This window comes from Arvicanthis niloticus, chromosome 1 (assembly GCF_011762505.2).
Source record: "Arvicanthis niloticus isolate mArvNil1 chromosome 1, mArvNil1.pat.X, whole genome shotgun sequence".
In the NCBI taxonomy this organism is placed as follows: domain Eukaryota; kingdom Metazoa; phylum Chordata; class Mammalia; order Rodentia; family Muridae; genus Arvicanthis; species Arvicanthis niloticus.
The window spans coordinates 14,616,640-14,640,338 of NC_047658.1; the positions used below are offsets into that span (position 1 = coordinate 14,616,640).

General features: G+C 44.0%; 1 protein-coding gene and 1 long non-coding RNA gene across 2 annotated transcripts; one reads left to right on the plus strand and one right to left on the minus strand.

Annotated features, from left to right (window-relative positions):
* Positions 1 to 555: 555 nt before the first annotated feature.
* Positions 556 to 9,248, minus strand: Pop4 (POP4 ribonuclease P/MRP subunit). The gene is made up of 7 exons (XM_034491076.2): positions 9,008 to 9,248; positions 6,631 to 6,683; positions 5,119 to 5,345; positions 3,911 to 3,988; positions 3,700 to 3,761; positions 2,120 to 2,221; positions 556 to 1,046 (listed from the first exon to the last, which is right to left on the minus strand). Exons 1-7 carry the CDS (start codon positions 9,012 to 9,014, stop codon positions 910 to 912), a joined length of 666 nt encoding a protein of 221 aa, XP_034346967.1. The 5' UTR covers positions 9,015 to 9,248; the 3' UTR covers positions 556 to 909.
* A 5-nt stretch (positions 9,249 to 9,253) lies between these two features.
* LOC143441999 (uncharacterized) lies at positions 9,254 to 14,025 on the plus strand. The gene is made up of 2 exons (XR_013109850.1): positions 9,254 to 9,342; positions 13,566 to 14,025. It is a non-coding gene; the product is annotated as an uncharacterized LOC143441999 (long non-coding RNA).
* Positions 14,026 to 23,699: the final 9,674 nt, after the last annotated feature.

Genomic DNA, 23,699 nt, shown 5'->3' on the forward strand with positions numbered 1-23,699 from the left:
AAGGCTTTCCCAACACCAGCATGGAGTGCTGCTGGCCCCACTCATTTTTCATGCTGGCCCTGACCCACAGTTCCGATGATCCTATGAAGAAAGATCTCATCTGGTATTATTATAAACAGTAGAAAAGTAACACTTTCAGCAGCAACATGGAACTAAGATGTCCAAAGGTCTCGTTGCTGGAGAATTTGGCCTTCTTAGGTTAGACCAGAGATATGGTTGGCATACTCTCAGAGACATAGGGATACACCAAGAAGCTGGCTGATAGGTTTGCTTACCTGTACCCAAATAGTGGTCAGCAGGTACTAGCAATCTGTCCCTCTGCTCCATTCTGACTACTGCAGTCAAACCCAAGCCATCTAGCAAGCTAACCATGCCTCTGTGCATGAGATCAGCAAAGTGTAGGCAGCTCAGAGTTTGGAGCTGAGATGACTTCCAGTCAGATCTATGATGTTTCATACTGTGAAAGCAATCAGAGATGAGAGGTGGCCATGAGGTGAGGGAGCCACAAACCCCTCTTCCTTTTCAACCCAGCAGAAATACAGGAATTTGAAGACCTTTATGCCTGTAGTCTGGTTTTATTATTTTTTGAACAACTGATGTAACTGGAACGTTCAGGATACACAAACAAGTAGGAAAGACAGAACCTAAACGCCCCCTTCTTCAGATGAACCAAGGTTAATCCTGGTGCATTTCTGTGAGTCTTTCCTCCCTGTGGAACTAAACCTAACTTAAGGTCATCTAAAAATACAAATATCTTCCTCAGCTTTCTCCTCTGTTCAATGCTCTTCAGCCACTTTCCCCCCTGGACTAGAGGCAGGCTACAGCCAGAAGCTCTTCAAGAAAAAGTGAATATTTAGGGTGTTTCCAGTTCTTGGGTGTCAGGGATGTCTGTCTCCAGAGTCAAAGACTTCACAGGTCAATTGTTCCCTTTGCTTTGAACTTCTTGGCAGACCGCTCACTTGCCCGAAGCTGGAATTTACTTCCATAAATGTAGGAAATGAAGTCATCAATTTCTACGGTGAACACACAATTTAGCTTGGGGATAACTGAAGGAAAAAAAGAGAGAGAGAGAGGAAAAAGGATGAGCAGCAACACAGGGAATGCATTCATTTTTATGTAGAGCATTATTCATAGGTATCTGTATTAAAGTGAGTGAGACAGGTGTGGTGGGACATTAAAGAATGTCAGCACTTAGGAGACAAAGCCAGGTGGCAGGCAGATCTCTGAGTTCAAGGACAGCCTGGTCTACACAGCACAGCTCCAAGCTAGCCAAGGCTACACAGTGAGACTATATTAAAAAAAAAAAAAAAAAAAAAAAAAAGTGTATAGGAATGAGGCAATCCAAGCCACAAGTACCAAGGAAGACATGGGCCATTGGATTCAGCCTAAATATAACTCACTAAATATAACTAAATATAATTTTCTGGTTCTGAGGTGATTGACTCAATTCCCATGACTGAAGGCTCCCAGACCCACCACCAAAGCTGGTTTTCCATACAGTTGTGCACTGCTTCTTAGATGTGTGGACCACTATACCACTTCCTTACACTTAACAGTGTGAGCAGAACATACAAGGAAATGGAAAAAGAACGAAGCAGGGCTTTGGGGGTAACCCAGGGGCAGAGCACAGGATTAGCAGACAAAAGTCCTGGGTTTAATCTCCAGCACCAACAGAAGAATGGATGAGTACAAAACCCTCCATCTGTTGTTTGAATCTCTGGATATGTGAGTAAGGTCAGGCTCATCAGAGACCTCAGAAGATCCAGAGTACCTGTTGGAGCACACTAGGGTGCAGTTCTCAGAACACCAGGTACAGGCTGCTTTGGTTACTCCAGCCTTTCTTTTTGTTACTCACTTGAGAGGCAATGACCTTGGCAGGTAGAGATCTCAAACAAACCTGGTTCAAGAAACAACCAAGCAGTTTAGTCCTGTTCATGTACAGGCTGCTGACTGTGTTCACAGATATCTCCTGGGAGAGCCACACAGGCAGGGGCCTTACTCTGTAGACCATATCATAGTAAGCACTTGCAATCTGTTTGACTTCATAGCCAAGAGGAAGCTGGGAACCTCAAGGAAGGGAGACACAGTGGCACCTGACACCCTGGGACACAGCACATACCTTTCAGGTGGTCTTCTTTGGTGATGATCTTGAAGACATGCTTGGTCTCTTGCAGAAGGATTCCTGTAACTCCCACATAGGAGGGGCACTTGGATTTTGTGACTGCAAAGGATAAAGGCAATCAATGGTTAGGCCCGGGTGGTGCTGGCAGTCACTGCCAAGCCTCAGGGACAGGAAGACTGGCTCTTCTAAGCTGAGGAAGAACTCAGAAGATATGGTTCTTGAGCAGTGACCAAACTAGCAAGAGCCCAGGCTTCCTAACCCCTTGTCCTGTGCCTCATGGTCTCTTAGCTACTCTTTCGTATCCTTTACCTTTGGGCAGGGTTCTGGAGCCAAGAGGTAATACACAGAACCAACAAGTCCAGTGTAGTTGCTCTGCTGGAGCAAATGCCATGGGCAGGGCATCTAGCATCCACTTTCGGGCCTCCTGAACTTTACCTGGAATGTAGTTCTTCTCTAGTGCTGCCCAGCAATGGGGCGAGCCACCTCATAGGCAGGCTCTCCCCGCTTCCATGTAGTCAGCACTCATGGAAGAAACTATGTGCCTAGTGAGCTACATGGGGGCTGGGGCAGGGCACTCAATGAGATGGCCTGTATTCTGCTCCGGTGGAGCTGAAGCTGTCATGGGGGACATGAGCAGTTCTATTTCTTGATACTGATGATGGCTACGAGAAAAATAAGAACAAAATAATGAGGGTGGAGGAGGAAAGTTTAGTGCTCAGGAAGTGACATCAGGAAAGGGAACCAAGTTACATGAACTTGCAAAACCCCTTGGTTGAATGAAGGACCCAAGCAAATACACCTCGTGTGTCAGCTACAAAGTGGCCAGCCAAAGGACACTGAAGGTTATTTACTCTGACTGGATGAGAAGCTGCTAGAGGCTTAGAACAGGCAAACAGCAGTCTGAAGTCTGCCTACAGCCTTCATTCTGGGTATTTCAGTTTGTGGTGACATGGGAATAAAGCAGTACGTGACCTGGGCAGGACGTGGGGTGGTCAGAGTATTCACAGCAGCTTGAGGGGGTGGGAGTTAGGCTAGATTTGGGAACTAGGTGTGTTAATGGACTTGAGGTAGAGGATTAGGAAAAGAGGTAATTTGTATGTACTTCCTGGGTTTCTAGCCTGAACAAGCTGTGCTATTATATAGGAGATGAGGCAAGCAGGTCAGAGACAGCTGACCTCGGGGACCAAGGGCTTTGTGTTGGATAGCTAGTTTGAGGTAGCTCCTGGATGTCTGTCTAGGTAGCTGTTGGGTGTCATGGGGTGAAGGTGTCTGGCAATCATGGGAAAGGTCTGCACTGGCGGTGGCTCCTTGGAAACCATGATGAGAGGGAATCTGTGTCCAGGAGAATCAGCTAGAGGTTGGGATCCAACAGTGTAAGCAAATGGCACGAAGAGGCCACTTAGTTTAACAAGGGCCTAGGATGGGTCAGGTCACCATCATCTCAGATCCTCACTGCTTATGACTTGGAGACAGCTCAGGAATGCAAAGTGACAAACGATAGGCTGAATAGTGCAACACACACTTCACTTACACTGAGTAACAATCTCCGGATGACCATGTGCTGTCATAGAAATTACCTGAGATAATAGCACCATGAAGATCTGCCTTTAGGAGCTTGGCCTGAATCATCTGTGGCTGCCTAGGAGGTGAAGAGAGCCCATAAAGAAGAGTCGGTAGCAAAACATCAGGACCACCAACCCCATAGCCCGGTGGTTTCGCAGACAGCATCTCTAGTGCTCTCCAGACTTGGCACCTACTCCCATGGCAGGCTTCAGCAATAAAACTCACGTGTCTGGCTTGAGCCCATTGCACAGGTCACGGATGTACTGTTTCCAGAGTTCATGTAGAGGGAGGAAGAGACTGTATCTGTCATGAAGTCAGAAACAGGTAGAAAAGCAGAAGCATGAGCTCAGCATTTCCAGTGTTCAGCAGAACAGAGCTGGGCTCCAGGCCGAGAATGAACATGAGGGAACCCTGGAGACTGTGTGGAAGGCCTAAGTTCCCCAAGATCTACACATCTCCCCAACCCTGCACTTGAACCTTAATTTCTTCCCTAGTAGAACCTTTTCAAGGCTAAAAATCTGCTCTCAAAAAGGCAAGTGGTGGTCCTTCACCCATCCTCCTGGCTAGATGTAGGTATGATGGTGGAGCCCCTGGCTCAGATCCCAAAGATCATCTGAAGGTGGCAATGTACCATCAGCTATAATGACCCAGGTGCTGTTCACCCACACTCCTTTTCCCAAGACAAATGAACAAATGGACATTAGTGCAATCCCTTCAGTAAGGTGACAGGACTGTGTAGAAGGTGAGGGTAGAGCCCGGAAGCTTTTCTCTGGGGGTGATTATCATGTCTTGGCGCACAGGGTTAGACAGTCAAGAACAATGACTCAAATCTGAAACAAGCACTTCTTTCAAGGAACCCAGGGAGGCAGCTCCTTGGCAAAGTGACTATCTCATGCCATCTGGAAAGCTATGCCGCTAAAGAGCCAGCAACAGTGGCTGCACACACAAATTCAGAACTACCTCAAGAAAGACATCCTCCCCTCCCCCCACAAGACACTGATGTACTTCTTTTGGAAAGGTCTGAAATGAGTAGGCGGAACCATTCCTTGGCAGTAACCTCTGAGTGGGTGATACTGTCTAGTTATGTTTAAAGCTACAGGAAAGTACACATTAAGGCATATCAGTTCCTCTTTTCTAGAAAGCCGGAAGACAAACAGCCTGTTGCCATGGGGAACAGACTCACTTATTAGTGAGGCTAGGTCAGAAGCTAAATGATGAGAACCCTCAGTCTCACCAATGCCTGCCTTTTAGAGACCAAGCACAGGCACAAGGAAATTGGTAGGGGAGGCTGCCCCCTTGTGGCAGAAGGCAGAGAAGTACCTGAACATAAGTGGGCAGGGATGTCCAGTGAGCCCCAGGCTCCCCAGTCTACACCCTGACAAAGAAGACTTGGCAAGGTTGGATTGCAAGACCATTAGGAAAGATGAACATACCTTTGCTGCTCTGGTTTAATGTCAAAGAGCCGCATGTCTCTCCTCTGTTTGGCAGAGAGGCCTTTGGATTTCTTCTTTGGCCTTGGCTTCGGCTTTAGGCGAGTAAAATATTCTAAGACCACAGCCTTGCGCTGCAGATGGCTCTCACAGTCTTGTTGGCTCATGTGAGGTATGCTCTGCTTCAGGAAGGCCCGCACAAAGGCCTCAGCCCGCTGGGTTCCCAGCTCCTGCTCAGAGACATAGTGGTGTTATTCACGGTTCTTCTGCCCACAGACATCAGGGCCCTCATACCCTGCTCTAGACAGCCTCATCTTTGCTGATCCGTCTTTCTATCCACTGAAGCTCACAGATCTCTTTTGCCAAGTGTTTGCTACCCAAAACTGCCAAGATGTAAAAGAAACACTCGTATGCTAATTGTGACAGTGTCCCACACTACAGCCAAGTCAAACACTGACTTCCTGTCTTGCTTTTTTGAGGTTCCTCTACTGAGGATTCAAAACCCTTTGTAACTCAGTACTTCTCTAATCCTTGTGGGACGGAAGCTTGAGACATGGATGATACAGGTTATTTAATCAGCCATGACCACAAGGCCAGCTTAAAGAGGAAGGGAGCTGGGGTTCTTAGGGAAAGGAACCACTCCAGCACTAGAGGAAACTGCCTGGGGATGCCAGGAAAGTCATGTCCTTTGAGGAGGAATTCTGACAATGAGCTTCACAGTTCTTTTTAATTTCTTTTCCTCTGGAGTTGGGGCAGCAACAGTCTATTTCTCACTGGGCAACAGGTACCTCACTTGGCCTTCACCAGCTGAAACCTGAGGACCAACCTCTTCCCTGGGCTATTTGCTGGGCTCTTTTTGCCCTAACTACACAGTAAGGATGAGTCTGGGCTATCTGCCAGCTTTGGGTTAATGTATGAACAATGACTTCTACCCTCTCTATGCTAAAGCAAGAGATGAAAATACAGAACACACAACCTTCAAGGTACTGGAAGACAGGTATGGCTAAACAATCCATCACTGATATGAGGACAATTTGGTTCTTTTAAATATATATGTGGTCTTTCTTTCACTGGGAATTAAAAATTAAAGGTTAACTGGCCTTTTAAAATCCTGATTTCAAGGATACGCTCTCTTTAGGAGCCACAAGTGAAGCTTTTGCCCAAATGACAAAGCATTCTGAAACATTCAGACAGAATTTGTAACATCCACTTATAAAATGGGCTGAGCATTGACCAGGATGCTGGTTACAGGTGGGCACAAGCTATCATTCCCTACAGAGTGGAAGATGACAGGAAATCGAGAGATCCAAGTCCCTCAGAGCTGACTCTGGTACTCTAAGAAAGGAGTCTGGCTCATGAAAACATTAGCACAAAAAGTTTTTACTGGGCCTAATATACAGACTGTAAAGATGAGGAGTAATCCATGGGAAAGGACAGCTATACCAGCCTTAGAAGATACTGAGCCACCCTTGCCATCACCTCTACTGCTGGTTGCCCACCTCTGAAAGACTGTACCTGCACATCGTGGTCCTTGGCTTCTTTATGAGAGAAGGCGTGGTAGATCACAGCTGGGGGATGAAAGATAAAGATAAAGATAAAAACAAGGAGAAATGATTACTCCTGTCAGGAATGAGGCAAGGCTTTTCTAACTATGATAAGAACTACGCTTATTCAGAGAAGGAAGACTGGGTTACTATAAAAAGAGAAAAACTTTCTTGGATGATCCCTTTATTTTACTCTGCAGTGCTTTAGGACTACTGTACGCATGGCAAATGCTTCACCGTGGATACAGGCCCCGCCCTCTTACCTGTTACTCATCCATTAAAGATAAGGCCTTGCTTTGTATCCTAGGCTGGCCTCCAACCCACATCAGTCCTGTCTTAAGCTCCCAAGTGCTGGGATTATACACGTGTACCACCACATTTATTGTAGATACTTCTTCTTACTCTTTCCTCTTGCCGACTTTGTCCTAGAAATTCCCAGGGTGCAGTTTTTTTTTTTTTTTTTTTTTTTAAAAAGCACCTCTCAAAGCTTAATGTGTTTAAGGATCACTGGGATCAGGCTAGAGAGATGGCTCAGTAGGTAAAAGCACTGAGGTCTCACAACCATCTGTGATGGGATCTAATGCCCTCTTCTGGTGTGTCTGAAGACAGCTACAGTGTACTTATGTATGTAAAATAAATAATTCTAAAAAAAAAAAAAAAGAATCACCGGGATCTTACTAAAACTTAGGGTTTTGGTTCCTACTCCAGACTCTGCAGGTCCAAAAAATTCCTCGCTGAGTCACATTTAGAATTGACCTGATTTTAAACACCCAGGAGTTATAATTACACTTGGGCAGTGGCTTAGTAAGTCTAGTAAATCTAGACATTAAAAGTTAGGTGACATTAACTGGCAGGGTGCACATGGTTGAAACACTACATTTTGCTGACTATGAGAGGCTTAAAACAGATTTTTCACACTTTGAAATCTATAATGTATCCTGACCAGATAAAACACGAGCTTTTTCCAAACTTTTAATACTATCTTCATGATGCTGAAACCTCTTTAAACCTCCATGCTGCCGTTTTTTATTTGTTTGGAGGAAATCATCATGGTGGCACTGGGGCACAGACTACAGGAGTAAATGGGAAAGGGACTAGAAAATGCAGTTCACACTACACTGTATACATTTCACTTCTGAGCTTGGTGTGGTGGCACATATGGTTGATCCCATCACTTAAGAGGTAGAATCCAAGCTGGTTTACACAGTGAGCTCCAGGCCAGTCCGGAGTACATAGCTGACCTTATCCCAACAGCAACAATAAGTAACAAAAAAATCCATCTCAGCCGGGCGGTGGTGGCGCACGCCTTTAATCCCAGCACTTGGGAGGCAGAGGCAGGCGGATTTCTGAGTTCAAGGGCAGCCTGGTCTACAAAGTGAGTTCCAGGATAGCCAGGGCTACACAGAGAAACCCTGTCTTGAAAAACAAAAAACAAACAAACAAACAAAAAATCCATCTCTGCTTCCCTGAGTACATGCTTGACCAAGCAAACAAACCAAGGTACTTACAAGTTTTATATGCAGAATCATAGTTCCCCCTTGAACAATGGATGGAGATCCTACTTTGTTTATTGAGACTGCAACCCTAGGAAGAACTTTTGTTTTATTGACCCCAGATGCCTAGCATCAAAGTTCAAAGTCTTTCTCCAACATACAATAGGTATAGAACACTCAGCTTCTCAAGCAGTTGGTTGAGTGAGTGTGTGTGCATATATATTTATTTTAATGTTGCTAATCTTTCTAAGCAATTTTAAACAGCAGTTATTCCTTGTTATGCACATAATAAAGTCGTAGTTGAGACATGCTAAGAAACTTGTTCTCTGATAAAAGGGCACGGCAGGGTGTGAATCACTAGATCAGAGGCTTAATCTTTCCCATATCCCTTCTCACCGCTGATACTGCTCCAGTGCTTGTTTGCCCTTCCAGGCACAGGTCTTTTCTTCTCAAACACCATGTTTTAGGTTTGTGATACTGCACCTCAGTAGCTTCTTACATGGGGCGAAGGTGAAAAGCCAGGTAGTAGAGGGGAGCAGGCCTTTGACATAAGTTATATGGGAAGGTAGTGGCTAGGTTCAGTCAAGGACTTGGACCCACCTCTTCTACTTCCCTTGAAAGGCCCCTGAGAAGAACACACACACACTCGATCCTGACATCTAGTCCTGGATAAGAGACTGAGTCGGCAGATTCAGACTCTGGGTCTCAATTTCTTGTGCACTGAGTCAATTCCCTGGAAATTGTCTTAGGACTCTTTTGAGACAGGTGTCCCTGATTCATTTCACAAATCAACTTCCAGTTCCGGTGTTCTATATTCTCGCCCTGGCCACATTCCGTGTCTCTCATCCCACTTACCCTTCATTGTCGGCCAGCTTCCGGAGCACTCTGACGATGTCTCCTCCAGGCCTCACTCATTCTTTTCCTTCCTTCGCTTTGTTCAGCGGCTTTCTCCCACCGGGACGCTTTTTTGTTTAAAATTCCACCGGAAAAATCCGATAAGCCCTAGAAACAATTTACAAAGTGCACGGAAGGGCTCCAGCCGGCGTCAATGGACTGCGACCAGATTTCGGATCAGGCGCCTCTCTGACGTCATTGGCCGGACGGCATCTCTGTGCGTCTGTCTCTGGCCGCACATGCGCCTTGGGGTTATCTCCGTGGTTGAGAGACGGGCGAGGTTTGCCGGACTACGCGTACGTTCAGTACGCAAGTGTCGTGTGACTGGAGTAGTCGGGTTGGGCGGGCAGGATTAATGAAGTATAGCGAGGCAAGCTGGCATAGAGAGGACGCGAGGGAGATTGGGGACTAGGGAGGGCACAAGTGGGCCGGGGATATCGGCGGTAACGTCTGTAGTAAAGCCTTAGTATTCCATTTGTCTTTTTTTTTTTTTTTTTTTTTTTTTTTTTGCAAGGGGCTCATAGTGTGGCCCTGGGTGAACTAGAATTTACTCCCGAGATTACTAATCATATTTTGTACTGGTGGCCTGGGATTTAGTTCTGTTTCTGCTACTAAATACTTTTATGACCTCGTTTAAAGGTCTTTTTCCTATTAGAAAAAAAAAAAAAAGGAGTAGGTTTACTTGGGTATCGGGAGCAAGAAGGTAGATACGCGTAGTTAGTGTAGCTAGTATAACAAAAGTTACATTTTATTATGCTGAGGGTCATCACATAGGCTCACCCCCTAAAAATCCTAACCACAGACCTAAGCCTAGCTCCACAAGGCTCCCCTCCTGTGTGACTTATCTTAGGTCAGGTGCACTCTCTGACAGAAGTTTTTGACTGGAGTGTCGTATCCTGGGGGAGACTCTTTAGCCCCAGCGCAGATCAAGGTGGCTTCTCTCCAGAAGTGCAGAGCAGAGAGCATTGCTCTTGGTGTCTGCTTATATACTGTCCACTGGGTGTCATGGGGTTCTAGGTCTGTGTCTGGTTGTTTGAGTGAGTGGCGTCACTGGGTTCTGGTGATCAGGTGCTGCCTTGGGTGTAGTGGGGTTCATTGACTAAACTTTTTACATGTATAAAAGGTCTCTCTATCTCTGTCTTCCTCTCCCTTCCCCTTCCTGCTCCCCCTCCCTCTCTCTTCCTATGCTCATTACATCTCACTCTGATGGTCTTAAAATGTTTGCTTTTTTAAATTGATTTTTTTCCACTCTGAAGACAAAGTTTCCCAGACACTTGCTGTATGGTCTAGGTTGAGCTCGAAAGTGTAATTCCTGTCTGAGCTTCTGAAGCCTTAGAATTTAGTCTCTTTTATTACATCCAACTCAGAAAGCATTCTCCAGACTCGGAACATTAGTGTCTGTCATTATGATAAAAAAAAAAGCCAAAAGTGATTCTCATAGATCTGGATACAAAGGTGCAGCCCAGCCTTGTCTCTAGCCCAGTTATTAGGGGTCCCTTAATGGACTTTTTCAAATATCTAGCATAGCTTTGGGTATACACCAGCGTTCCCTGTGATTATCAGATCACAGTAGGGTGTGGGTTTTTCTGAGCAACAGTGACACCACAGTTGCATGCTTACTAAAGTCTTTGCTTTTTAAGGAGACACTCACTTTGAAACCCTCAGAAAGCTGTATGAAGAAAGATACCTACTAGGATTTTTGTGATTCTTGATTTGTGATAGTAAAGTACTGCACACAGTAGTTGACAATGATGGACTGAGCAAATGAAGTGTGTGCTGATTTATTTGGTAAATTAAGTTTATCACAAGGGTAAATGAGTGCATACCCAGCAGGCTGGGGCTGGAGGATAGAGAGGTTGAGGCCCTCAAAGCATACACATGGAGACCTGGTCTGAATAGGCAGACAAACAAAAGGTTTCAAAAATTCTGATTTCTAGGCATCTTTTTGGAGAGTTACCTAGCAGAAGGATGCCCAGAATCTCTATGTTTTTTTTTTTTTAACTTACTTTTAGTTTATGTTCACTGGTCTCTTGCCTGCAGTTATATCAATGTGAGGTGTCAGGAAGCCCTGGAAGGGGAGTTACAGACAGGTGTGAACTGCCATGTGGGTGGTGGGAGGTAGAACACAGGTCCTCTGCAAGAGTAGCAGGTGCTCTTCCACGCTGAGTCCTTTCAGCCCCAAGAGTCTATATGTTTTTTTTTTTTTAAGTTTTTTCTAAAAGGATGTCTTCTCGTGTGTGTGTGTGTGTGTGTGTGTGTGTGTGTGTGTGTAAGTATCCATAGAGGTCAGAAGAGAACTTCATTGGATCTGAAGTTATGGTTTGCACCCACCTAGTGTGGGAGCTGGAACCTCTGGAAATGCAACAAGCGCTCTTGATCCCTGAACCATCTCTCCAGCCCCCAGAATCTCTCTCTCTCTCTCTCTCTCATCACTTCATTTTTTCATTCATTTATTTAGTTATTCACTTTACATCCCGGCTGCTGCCCCCCTCTTCCTTCCCAGTCCCACCCTCTTATATGCCCCCCATTACCCTCTCCTTTTTCTCTCAGCAAAGGCAGTGCCTCACACCCTCTCAGTATAAGCCTGCCCCAGGACATCAAGCCACAGCAGGACTAAGTGTATTCTCTCCCACTAAGGCCCAACCAGGCAGTCCTGCTAGGGGAAGGGGGTCCAATGGCAGACAACAGAATCAGAGATAGCCTCTGCTCCAATTGTTAGGGGACCCACATGAAGACCAAGCTGTACATCTGCTATGAATGTGTAGGGGGCCTATGTCTAGCCCCTGACTTTTCTTTTGTTGGTGGTTTAGTCTCTGTCAGCCCCCCTGGGCCTAGGTTAGTTAATTCTGTTGGCATTCTTGTATCCTTGATGCCTCCAGCTTGTTTAAGCCCATTCACTTTTCCACAAGACTATCTGAACTCTGCCTGATGTTTGGCTGTGGGTTTCTACATCCGTTTTTATCCATTGCTAGATGAAGCTTCTTAGGAGGTAGTTATGCTAGGTTCCTGTCTGCAAGCATAGCAGAGTATCATTAATAGTGTCAGGGGTTAGCTTTCTCCCATGGAATGGGTTTCAAGTTGAGCCAGTCAATGGTTGGCCATTCTCCCATTCTCTGATCCATCTTTATCCCTGCACATCTTGTAGATAGTACAAATTTTGGCTTCAAGGTTTTGTGATTGGATTGGAGTCCTCCTCCCTTCACTGGAAGTCCTTTCTGGCTACAGGATGTGGCCACTTAGTCTCCATATACCTCACTGGTAGGAGTCTCAGCTAGAATCAACCTCATGGACTCCCCAGAGTCTCCCCATTCCACATCTCCAGCCAGTCCCAGAGATGTCCCCCATCTACATCTGTTCTCTCTCCTGGCCCTCTCCTGCCCCATCCCCACACCTTATCTCCATACCTATTCTCCTCCTTACTCCCCTCCCAGACAATTCCCCCCCCCCATCTAAATTCTATTTTATTTCCAGTTTTGAGTGAGACTCCACATCCTCCTTTGGGCCCTCCTTATTACTAAGTTTCTCTGGTTGTGGGTTTTAGCATGATTATCCTGTACTTTATGGCTAATATTCACTTAGAAGTGAGTACATACCATGTGTGTCTTTCTGGCTCTGGGTTACCTCACTTAGGATGATAGTTTCTAGTTCTATCCGTTTACCTGCAACTTTCATGATGTCTTTGTCTTTAATAGCTGAGTAGTATTCCATTGTGTAAATGTACCACATTTTCTTTATTTAATCTTCATTTGAGGGACATCTAGATCATTCCAGTGTCTGGGTATTATGAGTAAAGCTGCAATGAACATAGGTGAGCAAGTATCTTTGATAGTGGGGCATCTTTTGGCTATATTCCCAAGAGCAGTATAGCTGGGTCTTGAGGTAGAATAGTTCTACCTCAAGACCCAATTTTCTGAGAAACTACCAAATTGAATTTCCAAATGTTTGTACTAGTTTTCAGTCTCACTGGCAATGAAGGAGTATTCTTACTCTACATCCTGGCCAGTATGTGTTGTCACTTGAGTCAGAATCGTTTTGATTTGCATTTCCCTGATGACTAAGGACATTGAACATTTCTTTAAGTGCTTCTTGGCCATTAAAGATTTCTTTATTGAGAAGCCTACAGAATGGAAAAAGATCTTCACCAATCCAATATCTGAGAGAGGAATATATCTATATATCATATATATATATATATATATATATATATATATATATATATCCAAATAATGTAAAGAATTCAAGAAATTAGACACTAACAAACTAAATAATCCAATTATAAAATCAGGCAGAGAAGGAATCAGAATTTGTGTTTTTAAAGAATATTCTCAGGGGAGATATTCTTATATAACAGAGTGGGTCCCCTTATAGGTTAGGTAGTCATAATTATAGAATGGTTATCGAAATGTATACAAATTATATTGAAAGCTTTTACAAATGGATGAGGAAGTAATTTTGTTTTGCTTATTTTTTAAAAAAAACTCTTTGATGACAATGACACCTTAATTTTTTCTCTTTATAGCAATCAACAGTAAACTGTGCATCATGGAAATGCATGTATTTTTTCGTGAGTGAATCTGTGAAAGTTCTGTGAGAATTTGAAGTTCATTGATGTAGTAGTGTCTCCAGCAATTTAACTATGGAAAATTTGAAGTCGGATTGGTGAGATGGCTCAGCAGGTAAAGGTGTTTGCCTCCCAAATCTGACCTGAATTCCATCACCAAATTCCACTGTGACAAAGAAGGACTGACTTCAGAGAGTTGACCTCTGACCTCCCCACTGGTGCTGTGCCATGTGTGTGCCAACACTCATACACACTCCAGTACCAGCATGCTTCTAGAGCTAATATGTTGCTACGTTTGTGCAGGTTCCTTTTGCTGCCTTCAGACCTTGAGGCTATCATATCAAAGACTGAAGAACATTTTTACATAGAAACTCAAGAATAAGCTTCAGTTATTAAAAGTATGAGTATCTGAAAATCAGGACACGACTTGGATCAGTTACTTTCTTTTACTGCGTTTATAATTATTATGTGTGTCTGTTGGCATGTGTGTGTCACAGCATGTGTGTGAAGGTCTAAGGACAGCTGTAGGAGTTGATTCTCTTCCTGTACTAAGTGTGTCCCTGACATTGAACCGTTGTCTTCGGGCCTGGCAGCAAGCACATTTACCCACTGTTTTAATTAAGGTTTCTATGCTGTGATGAAACACCATGGAGAAACCCAGGGAGAAAAGGGATTAAATATCCCAAGTCACTGTTCATTCATGGAAGGAATCTGGAGGCAGGAGCTGATGCAGAGGCCACTGCTTTCTGAGCCTCTTTTCTTTTCTTTTCTTTTCTTTTCTTTCTCTCCTCTCCTCTTCTTTTCTTTTCCTTTTTAAAAGATTTATTTATTTAATATATGAATTGCTCTATCTGCATGTACACCTGCATGCCAGAAGAGGGCATCAGATCACATTATAGATAGTTATGAGCCACCATGTGGTTGCTGGGGATTGAACTCAGGACCTCTGGAAGAGCAGCCAGTGTTTTTAACCACTGAGCCATCTCTCTAGTCCCTTGTTTTCTATTCTTAGTAAAGATTTATTTATATATTTTATATATTTGAATGCTCTTTTCTTTAAAAAAAGATTTATCTGTTTATTTTATGTATATGAGTACACTGTCACTCTCTTCAGACACATCAGAAGAGGGCATCAGATCCCATTACAGGTTGTTGTGAGCCACCATATGGTTGCTGAGATCTTACTTCAGGATCTCTGAAAGAGCAGCCAGTTCTCTTAACTGGTGAGCCATCTCTCCAGCCAAGTTCAACCTGTTTTCCAAATGCAATTCCCTAGTCTTTCAGCCTGTGAAAATCACTCTCGAAGGCTATCTTGACCCCATGTTCTATCTAATAGCGCTTTAGTAGATTTTCCTTTCCAGGACAGGGTCTCACTGTGTACCTCTGGCTGTCCTGGAACCCAATATGTAGACCAGGCTGGCCTGGATCTCCAAGTGATACACCTGCTTCTACCTCCTGAGTGCTGGGATTGAAGGTGTGAACCACTATTCCAGGTTTTCATTAGATTCTTAAGGTTAACTGAAGTGTCTTGCTGTGGGCTGACCTCACTGAGTCTGGAGGTCTTTCTTGTATATTAACTGGATAGACTTAAAGTTTGTTTTCTAGTAACCTTTGGTTGGCTTCCTCTAATTTTATCTTCTTTCTCTACCTGAGTATTTTCCTTAATTGAAAATTTTTTTCTTTATCACAATTTTTATTGGATATTTTATTTACATTTCAGATGTTATCCCCTTACCCCATACCCCCCCCCCCTGCTCCTTCTGCTTAATTGAAAATTTAAATTCCTCCCTTAAGGTCTGTGTCCATGCTTCAAATCTCTCTCTTGAGTTCCTGTATTCTCTGTTCAAGGTTCTGCCTCCACATTTTGATTTTTTTCTTTACATTGTAGCTCTGATAGTCTTCTGTCCATTTTATTCTGGTTGGTTAATTTTAAAAGGTTATTCTCCAAGCCTTGCTTCTGATCCTCATTATTTTCTCTCCGCTGCTCAGTGTGCTCTGTGAGCTGCTGTATCTTTTGTTCTAGCATCTTTTCCTGCTCTGTTTCCAGCCTTCATTTTCATCTTGCTGTTGTTCAAGCTGCTCTATAATTTCCTGGATCTTCAGTTCTAGGCCCTGCTTCCATAATCTTAGCTTCTCTTTGTATTTTAATTCTGGTATTGCAGCATCTGCCTTATTTTGATTTGCTAGTTGTAGTAAATTATCCTCTAGACTTTGCTTATTTGACCTATAAAATCCTGAACCTTTAGTTCTAGTGTTACCTGAAATCTCTTTTCCAAGTCAAGGGATTTCTTATTTAGGGCTCTGTCTTTTGAGAAGACATAGTAAATCAAGAGAATAAATACTGCAATACCAGTAAATGAAAAGGTGTCTATTTCCTTTAAATTCATCCCTGTCAAATCATTCAAAATATCATCCCATAAAGCCCAAAATATATTTATTGTGTTTTTCATCTTTAAGTATCAAAAAAGTTATATATCTCTCTTTATTATCAATGAATTACCTGATCCAGAGCCCTTTGTACTTTTGTCTCCCTCTGCTGTTCAATCTGGAACACTGCCGTCATCTCCGATTCTTTTATTCACAGGGAGGGGCTGATTGAAGAAAAGTGGCTTCTGTGCTGTGTTTGAGTTGCAGCTGGCAGCGTGTGCTTGTGTGCTGATCTCAGGCAGCCTGCAGCGCAAGCACGGAGTCGGAGTCGGGAGATCCAGTCTGACTGTTTGCTTCCTGTGTAGATGCTGGGGGTGGGGGTGGGGTGGTGGGGGGTGGGGGGGCAGGCGGGGGATACAGGGAAGCGAACATAGATAGGCTTTCTCAGGCTTTCACTATGTCTGCTCGAAAACTGCCTCATAGGCAGCTGTGCGATTCTTACACGGCGTGCCCAAAACAGGCTCTTGCTTTGTCTGTCCTTTAATGTTCAGCATGCAGCTTAAAATTTTAAAAAGCACTTTACAGGAATATATGCAAAAGCAATGTAGAGGGAAATTATGAGATGCAAGAAACTGCAAGTGAGACCAGGAGAGAATAGACCCATCAGACACAGGAAACTGCATGTGAGGCCAGGAGAGGACAGAGCTGTGGATGTCCCAGATGCCTGAACTGGGAGAAAAAGCTGTAAGATACTATGACAAATATATAACATAGCTTAGAGGAAAAGATGGACTGAATACATGAACAAATGATACACAAAAAGCACTAAAGACTGCTCATTGTTCTCGATGATGGTGGTTGCGTGTGTAAAGTTAACACAGTAATAATTACGGAGCATAAATCCACCCTAGGATCACAGGCACACTAGCAGCTTACACGTGCTGGGCAGGTGTTCTGCCACTGAACTCAATCCCTACCCTTCTTTTTGTATTTTATTTTGGACCCAGGGTAGGTTGCCCAGGCTAGCCTTGAGGGTGTGGTCTCCTTGGCTTAGCTTCTCTAGCGGGATAACAGGTTTGCACCAACAGGCCTAGCAACAATTCTTCTGCCTGCTCTGAGATCTGTCCCTGGAGATCTTGGACATGGAAGTGGTCAGCTTGGAAAAATACTAGCAGGAGTCTTCAGAATGATACTTTAGGTGTCCACTGGACATCACAGAGCATCTGGAATGAAATAGGGCTGGGGCTTTCTCCCAGAGTCAGGGAGTGATTCCCCCCCCCGCCCCCCCTCCGCCTAGTAAAACCCAGTACTTGCGAGGATCCCAGCTGGTCCTCATGAATAGGAACCTGAGACAGTCAGGATCAGAGTTATTTCTCTGGAAACAATGTAGCTGCATTGTGATTTAAGGCCTCAACAGAGACAGGTAGCTTCAAGGAGACAGAGGTTAAGAGAAGAGAAAGAGGAGGCATGGTTGCAGATGACATTCATGAGTTGGTGGCTGCTCAAGAGGGTGGAAAGGCAGGAGTTATCTCTCCTAGAGGACAGACTGGCAGGTAGACTGTATTGAGTCCTACACAGGGCTGCTCCTATGAATGCAAGGGGGTTGACTTGTCATTCTGGCTTTATCTTATGTTTTCTGATTTTTCTATAGAAAAATTTCTACCTTCCCCACTTTTCTATAATAGAATTTTCTGCCTAGTGACTTTGCTATTACCATGGAGAGACACTCATATCTGCAGAGTGTCTCTGCATTGAACAGTATATATGTTTACCATTGGGCACTATATATGGTCATAAGCTTATGAATTTAAGGTGCATGTGTCATTTTCCTGTAACAGGCAGAGAGATCAGACAGAGGGAGCTGAAGTCACTTAGGGAAATTGTTCCCAATTGAGATGATTTATCTATTTTGACACTTAATGTCTGTATAGTGGCATTTCATGGTGCCATCTAGGCTGGGATTGCACTTTTCCCTCCTCATCACCATGGGAGACAAGTTCTTGTGAGGGGATTAAGGCAAGTGGACTGGACTCTGCCCAAGGCTGTCCATAAAGGGCTGCAGGAAGGCAGTATGTGAGGGGACACAGTATAGGGAACTCAACCCTGCTTACCACTTCACTGAAATGGCCTCTCATTTGCCAGGTTGAGGCAGGCCTCCTGAGTCCAGTCTGTTCTTACCTGAGTTCTCTCTCTTCCAAGCACGGTACTTTTTGGAGTGTTTCCCTCCCTTCCCTGGAGATGCATGCACTCTCTTCTGGAGTCACATAGTGATATGTTTTATAAAGTGGCAGAGTGATGCAGGGGGAGGGTTGCCTTACTGAGCTCATGCTGAGGCATCCTCTCTGTGGTATCAGCCATAGGACAAGATTATTATGAAATAAAGCTTATTTTGGACCCTGAGGCAAGACCTATGGGAGGACATGTGATGTTTGGACAGAGTATAAATAGGACTCAAAAGACAGTGATGGATGTTTGCATAGCTAGCTTTGCAACGCTTTGTCTCAAGTCTTCCTCTTCACTGATCTTCACTTCATTGAGAGAAGAATGGCAGAGAACTTCTCCTGATGTCTCAGCTGGTCCTGGTCGCTTCTGCTCACTCATGTCAACTTAGGGGAGGCCTGGCTGTTTCTGCTGGATTGTGCCACCACTGCTGATATTTTTTTTTTTTTTGTTATCCTGACACTGCTGGACTGGACTGATGGTATCCTGACAAGGAGAGTTTGGAATCGCCCCAAACAACTACTTCTAAACAGTTCCACTTCCCTCATCCTGTTTACCATCTTCTCTCCTCTCCCTTCCGACAGCGGGCTAGCAAAGGGGTTGAAAAGTTTGAGAGCCCTTATTAAAAGTAGATTTTTAAAAATCAAAGCCAAAGCCAAAGACAGAGAGAGGGAGAGAAGAGAAAAGAGAGAAGAGAGAAGAGAGAAGAGAGAAGAGAAGAGGAAGAGGAAGAGGAAGAGGAAGAGGAGACCTTTTATGTGTGGGCCAGGCTTGTACAGGCTGTTGCTTGGTAATTGTTGGGCAGTGCCTAGTGGAAATGCTAACATTCCTCCACTTTGGTTTAACTTAAAAAGAGAGAGAAAAAAACTAGAAAGAGGTGATGGTGAGGCAGGAATGGGGTCTTCTTTTCTTTAAGCTCCACTTCTCCTCAGAGGAGGACTGCCCTGGGTATCACACCCTACCCCTGGCATGTCAAGTCACTGCAGGACTAAGCAAGTCTTTGCTCACTAAGGCCAGACAAGGTGGTCCAGTTAGAGAAATGGGATCCACAGGCAGTCAACAGATTCAGAGAGAGCCTCTGCTCCAATTGTTGTGGGAGAGGCATAAAGAACACGTTGCTTATCTGCTACTTATGTGTGGGGTGGGGCTAGGTCCAGTCCATGCTCACTTTTTGGTTGGTGGTTCAGTCTCTGGGAACCCACAAGGGTCCAGGTTAGTTGATTCTGTTGGTCTTCCTGTGGAGTTCCTATCCTCTTCTGGTCCTTCAATCTTTCACCCAACTCTTCCACAAGATTCCCTGGGCTCTATCTAATGTTTGGCTGTGGTCTCTGCATCTGTTTCCATTGGCTCCTGGATAGAGCCTCTCAGAGGACAGTTATGCTAGGATACTCTGCATAACAGAGTATCATTGTGTCAGGGATGGGTTCTTGCCCTTGGGATGGGTCTCAAGTTGGGACAGTCATTGGTTGGTCATTCTTTTCTTTTTTGCTCTATCTTTGTCCCTGAACACCTTGTATGCAGGACACATTTTGGGTCAAAGTTTTTATGGGTGGATTGCTGTCTTTATCTCTCCACTTGGAGTCCTGTCTGGCCAGAGTCAACCCCATGGGCACCCTGTGGCCTATCCCCTTCCCATGTCTCTGGCACATCATAGAGATGGCCACCCCCACCCCAGCATACTTTCAAATTCTGTTATCTCTTACTTGTTCTCCCTACACATGATGCCCCAAGCCCCATCATCCTCTCCATCCCCTCTCCCACCCAGTTCCCTCCTTCCACTCACCTCTGATATCTATTTTATTTCCACTTCTAAGAAAGATTCAATTATCCTCCCTTGGACCACCCTTGTTGTTTGGCTTCTTTGGTTCTGTGAGTTGTAGCATGGTTATCTTGTACTTTATGGGTAATATCTACTTATAAGTGAGTATTTACCATACATGTCCTTTGGGGACTGAGTTATCTCACTCAGGATGATATCTTCTACTTCCATCCATTTGCTAGCAAGGTCTGTGATGCTGTTGTTTTAATTGTTGAGTAGTATTCCATTGTGTAAATGAACCACGTTTTCTTTATCTAATCTTTGTTTGAGGGACAGCTAGGTTGTTTCCAGTTACTGGTCACTATGAATAAAACTGCTATGAACATAGATGAGAAAGTATCCTTGTGGCATGGTGGAGCATCTTTTGGGTATATGCCCACAAGTGGTATAGCTGGGTCTTGAGGTAGAACTATTTCCATTTTTCTGAGAAACCACCAAATTAATTTCCAGAGTGGTTGTACAGATTTTCACATTCATCAGCAAAATAGGAGTGTTCCTCTTGCTCTACATCCTCACCAGCATGTGCTGTCACTTGAGTGTTTGGTTTTAGCCATTCTGATGGGTGTAAGGTAGAACGTCAGAGTTGCTTTGATTTATATTTACCTGATAAGTAAGGATGCCAAACATTTCTTTAAGAGTTTCTCAGTCATTAAAGACTCTTCTGGTGAGAATTCTATTTAACTCTGCACCCCACTTTTTAATTGGGTTATTTGGATTATTGGTGTCTAACTTCTTGAATTCTTTATATATTTTGGATATTAGCCCTCTGTCAGCTATAGGGTTGGTGAAGATATTTCCCTAATCTCTAAGCCTTCATTTTGTCCTATGAGGGTGTCCCTTTACTTACAGAAGCTTCTGTTTCATGAAGTCCCATTTATTAATTGTTGATCTTAGTGCCTGAGCCATTAGTGCCCCGTTTAGGAAACTGTCTCTCACACTAATGAGTTCCAGGGCATTCTCCACTCTCTGATTCATTAGACTGAGTGTATCTGGTTGTACATTGAGTCATTTAATCCATTTGGACTTGTGTTTTGTGGAGTATGATAAATATGGATAAATAAGGATACAACTGAGTATTTGAATTTTCTTATATCTGTTGAGTTTTGCTTTGTGACTGAATATATGGTCAGTTTTGGAGAATGTTCCATGAGGTGATGAGAAGGAATATTCTTTTGTGTTCTTGTAAAATGTTATGTAAATATGCTAGGTCCATTTGATTCATAACTTGTGTTAGTTTCATTATTTTTCTGTTCAATTTCAGTTTTTAATGATGACCTGTTGATTGGTGAGAGTGGAGTATTGAAGTCTCTGAACATTAATATGTAGAGTATGATGGGCTTTTTAAGTTTTACTAATGTTTTGTATATGTATGTGGTTGCCCTTGCATTTAGGTCATAGATGTTCAGAACACCTCTCTAATATTAGATTTAAGATCATTTTCTTGTGCTTCTTCTGTGTTGAAATATCCAGGGCTTTCTGTAGTAAGATAGGTAGGCTCTGGTGGTACCATTCTATACCGGCTCTATTTGATTGTGTTTTTACATTAGCCATATGGTTATTCCTTGTGTTGGCAAGATGTTGCTGGCAAGACTCCTTGGGGATGTAGGCAGAGCCATGGACTTGATAATATAGCTCAGGGAGTGGCACATTGCTCTCCTCTGCTGGCTGTGCCCCAGGTAGACCTGAATGTTCCTGGGGCCCTGCAGGCCTGTTCTGTTGGGCAGAGCCTTGAACCTGATGAGGGAACTCAAGGGAAGAGATTGAAGTTCACTGTTGCTGGCTGTGCCCCAGGGGTGCCTGGAAGGCAGGGGATTGGCATTGAGTGGTCTAACGAGGATATTCCTGGGGCCTAGCACATCTCAGGAAGGCAGGCAGATTGGTGAGCTGGATGATGGAGCTGAGAGTACAGCATGCCATCTCTCATCTTATACTTTATATCTCATTGTTTAGGGAAGCCCAAGAAAACCACCATGGCAGAACTTTAAAGCAAGAACTGAAACAGAGACCACAGAGGAATATTGTTGAGGAGCATACTTACCATACCCTGCTCAACTAACATTCTTATGTAGTCCATGTCCACCAGCCTATGACTATTACTGCTTAGAGTAGACTGGGCCCTTCTCTAGCAATTATTAGTAAGGATTGTTTCCTACATAGTGGCAAAGGCTAATCTCAGGGAGGCAACGATTGAGGTTCCCTCCTTGCTCACGACTCTAGTCTTTGCTATATTGATAAGAGCACATGTGCATTGTTCTTTTTCCTGCACTAGTAAGTGGTCCATTTGTTGTTATCTCAGTAGTATTCAAAGTAACATGGTTTGCAAGGTATTTTCTTGTTTTCCATTCTTCATGTTTGGAGTTTCCATTAGTCCCGTAGACTGGAAAAATAACAGAAGATAGAGATACTGATAGAAGAGTGCATTGTAGATGGTCTACAGTGCCTACTTTCCAGAGATACATAGGCCTATGTTCATGATAGTCTTATGAAAGAAGTTAATTCAACAAGAACCCTGGGAATGATATGGGGCTTTCATGTCTGTACCAATTCTATTGATTTGTTCTGATCATGTAATTTTTAAATTTAAATTAATAATCCATGTCTCCTCTGAGAGGGTGTGGTCCTCCTGGGTTCCCCCCATCCTGGTGCATCAAGTCTCTGCCAAATTAGGCCAGACAAGGCAGTCCTGTTGGGGAATGGATATCACAAACTTGGATGTCATAGAGCAAACTGCATGGAATGAAAGGAATGGGCGTCTCCAGTTCTCTTCTAAACACTTATTGTTGTGCCCATATTAGTGTAGATATTAGTGCTGCTGTAACTGCTACAGCCTGCCTATTTGGTGGACACCTCCTTCCACATGGTGTTCTTTGCTGATGGAGAGAGTTGCAATTGCTCAGGCTGCTAAAATTCAGCGGCTGTTGTTTTGGTGAGAGGGCAGCCTATTACCCAGAAATGGACCATGAATAAATCAGTCCTTGCAAGACTCAGGGATTTTTCAGGCAAGCCAGAGTGGGGTCCTTCCCAGCAAAGGGAACAATCGCTTGAGGGTATGGCTTAGAGAACAAGAGCAAGTCTTTGCTATTATTACTGCAGACAGAAGATTAATATGTAGATTATTTGCAATTAAACAAAAAAAAAGTCATTTGAAAAACCGGCAACCCAGTTTGTAAAGGGCAAATAAAAAGACAATCCTCAAAGTTTTAATACAGAGCATGACTGCATAAAAGCGTGTGGATTCAGGCAGAGTCAGAGCAATGAGCAGTGAAACTTCAGGAGATGCCATCCACGGTCAGAGAAGGATTGGCAAACACCTCTGTGGGAGTGCACAGGAAGGAATTCTGTGCACTGCTGGTGGGGTGGGACATGTTTCTGCCTGTTTGGATGTCCCAATAATGGGACATCCTAAAGCCAAAAACTGGCCTACCACATGGAGCAAACCATTCCCAAAACTGGACATGTTAGAAAGACCCTTGCCATCAGTGTTGATTACAGCAGTGTCACCAAGCTTGGTATCCAACAGCATTGTCATGAGTGAGGAAAATGTGATGGACATAGAGAGGAAAGCGTTTTTAAGCCATAAAGAAAATGAAGCTATGTTTTTATAGGACCTGCATTCATCCTGGGCCAGGTGAGATGGCTCTACAGAGAACACTTGCCGTTCTTGCAGTCCCCAGGCTGAGTTCCTA

Coding starts and splice junctions, on each gene's coding strand:
- Pop4 (XM_034491076.2), bottom strand. Junction 5,346..6,630: donor CCAAGGACCACGATGTGCAG/GTACAGTCTTTC, acceptor GTCTCTGAGCAG/GAGCTGGGAACCCAGCGGGC. Junction 2,222..3,699: donor TCATGGTGCTATTATCTCAG/GTAATTTCTATG, acceptor TATCCTTTGCAG/TCACAAAATCCAAGTGCCCC.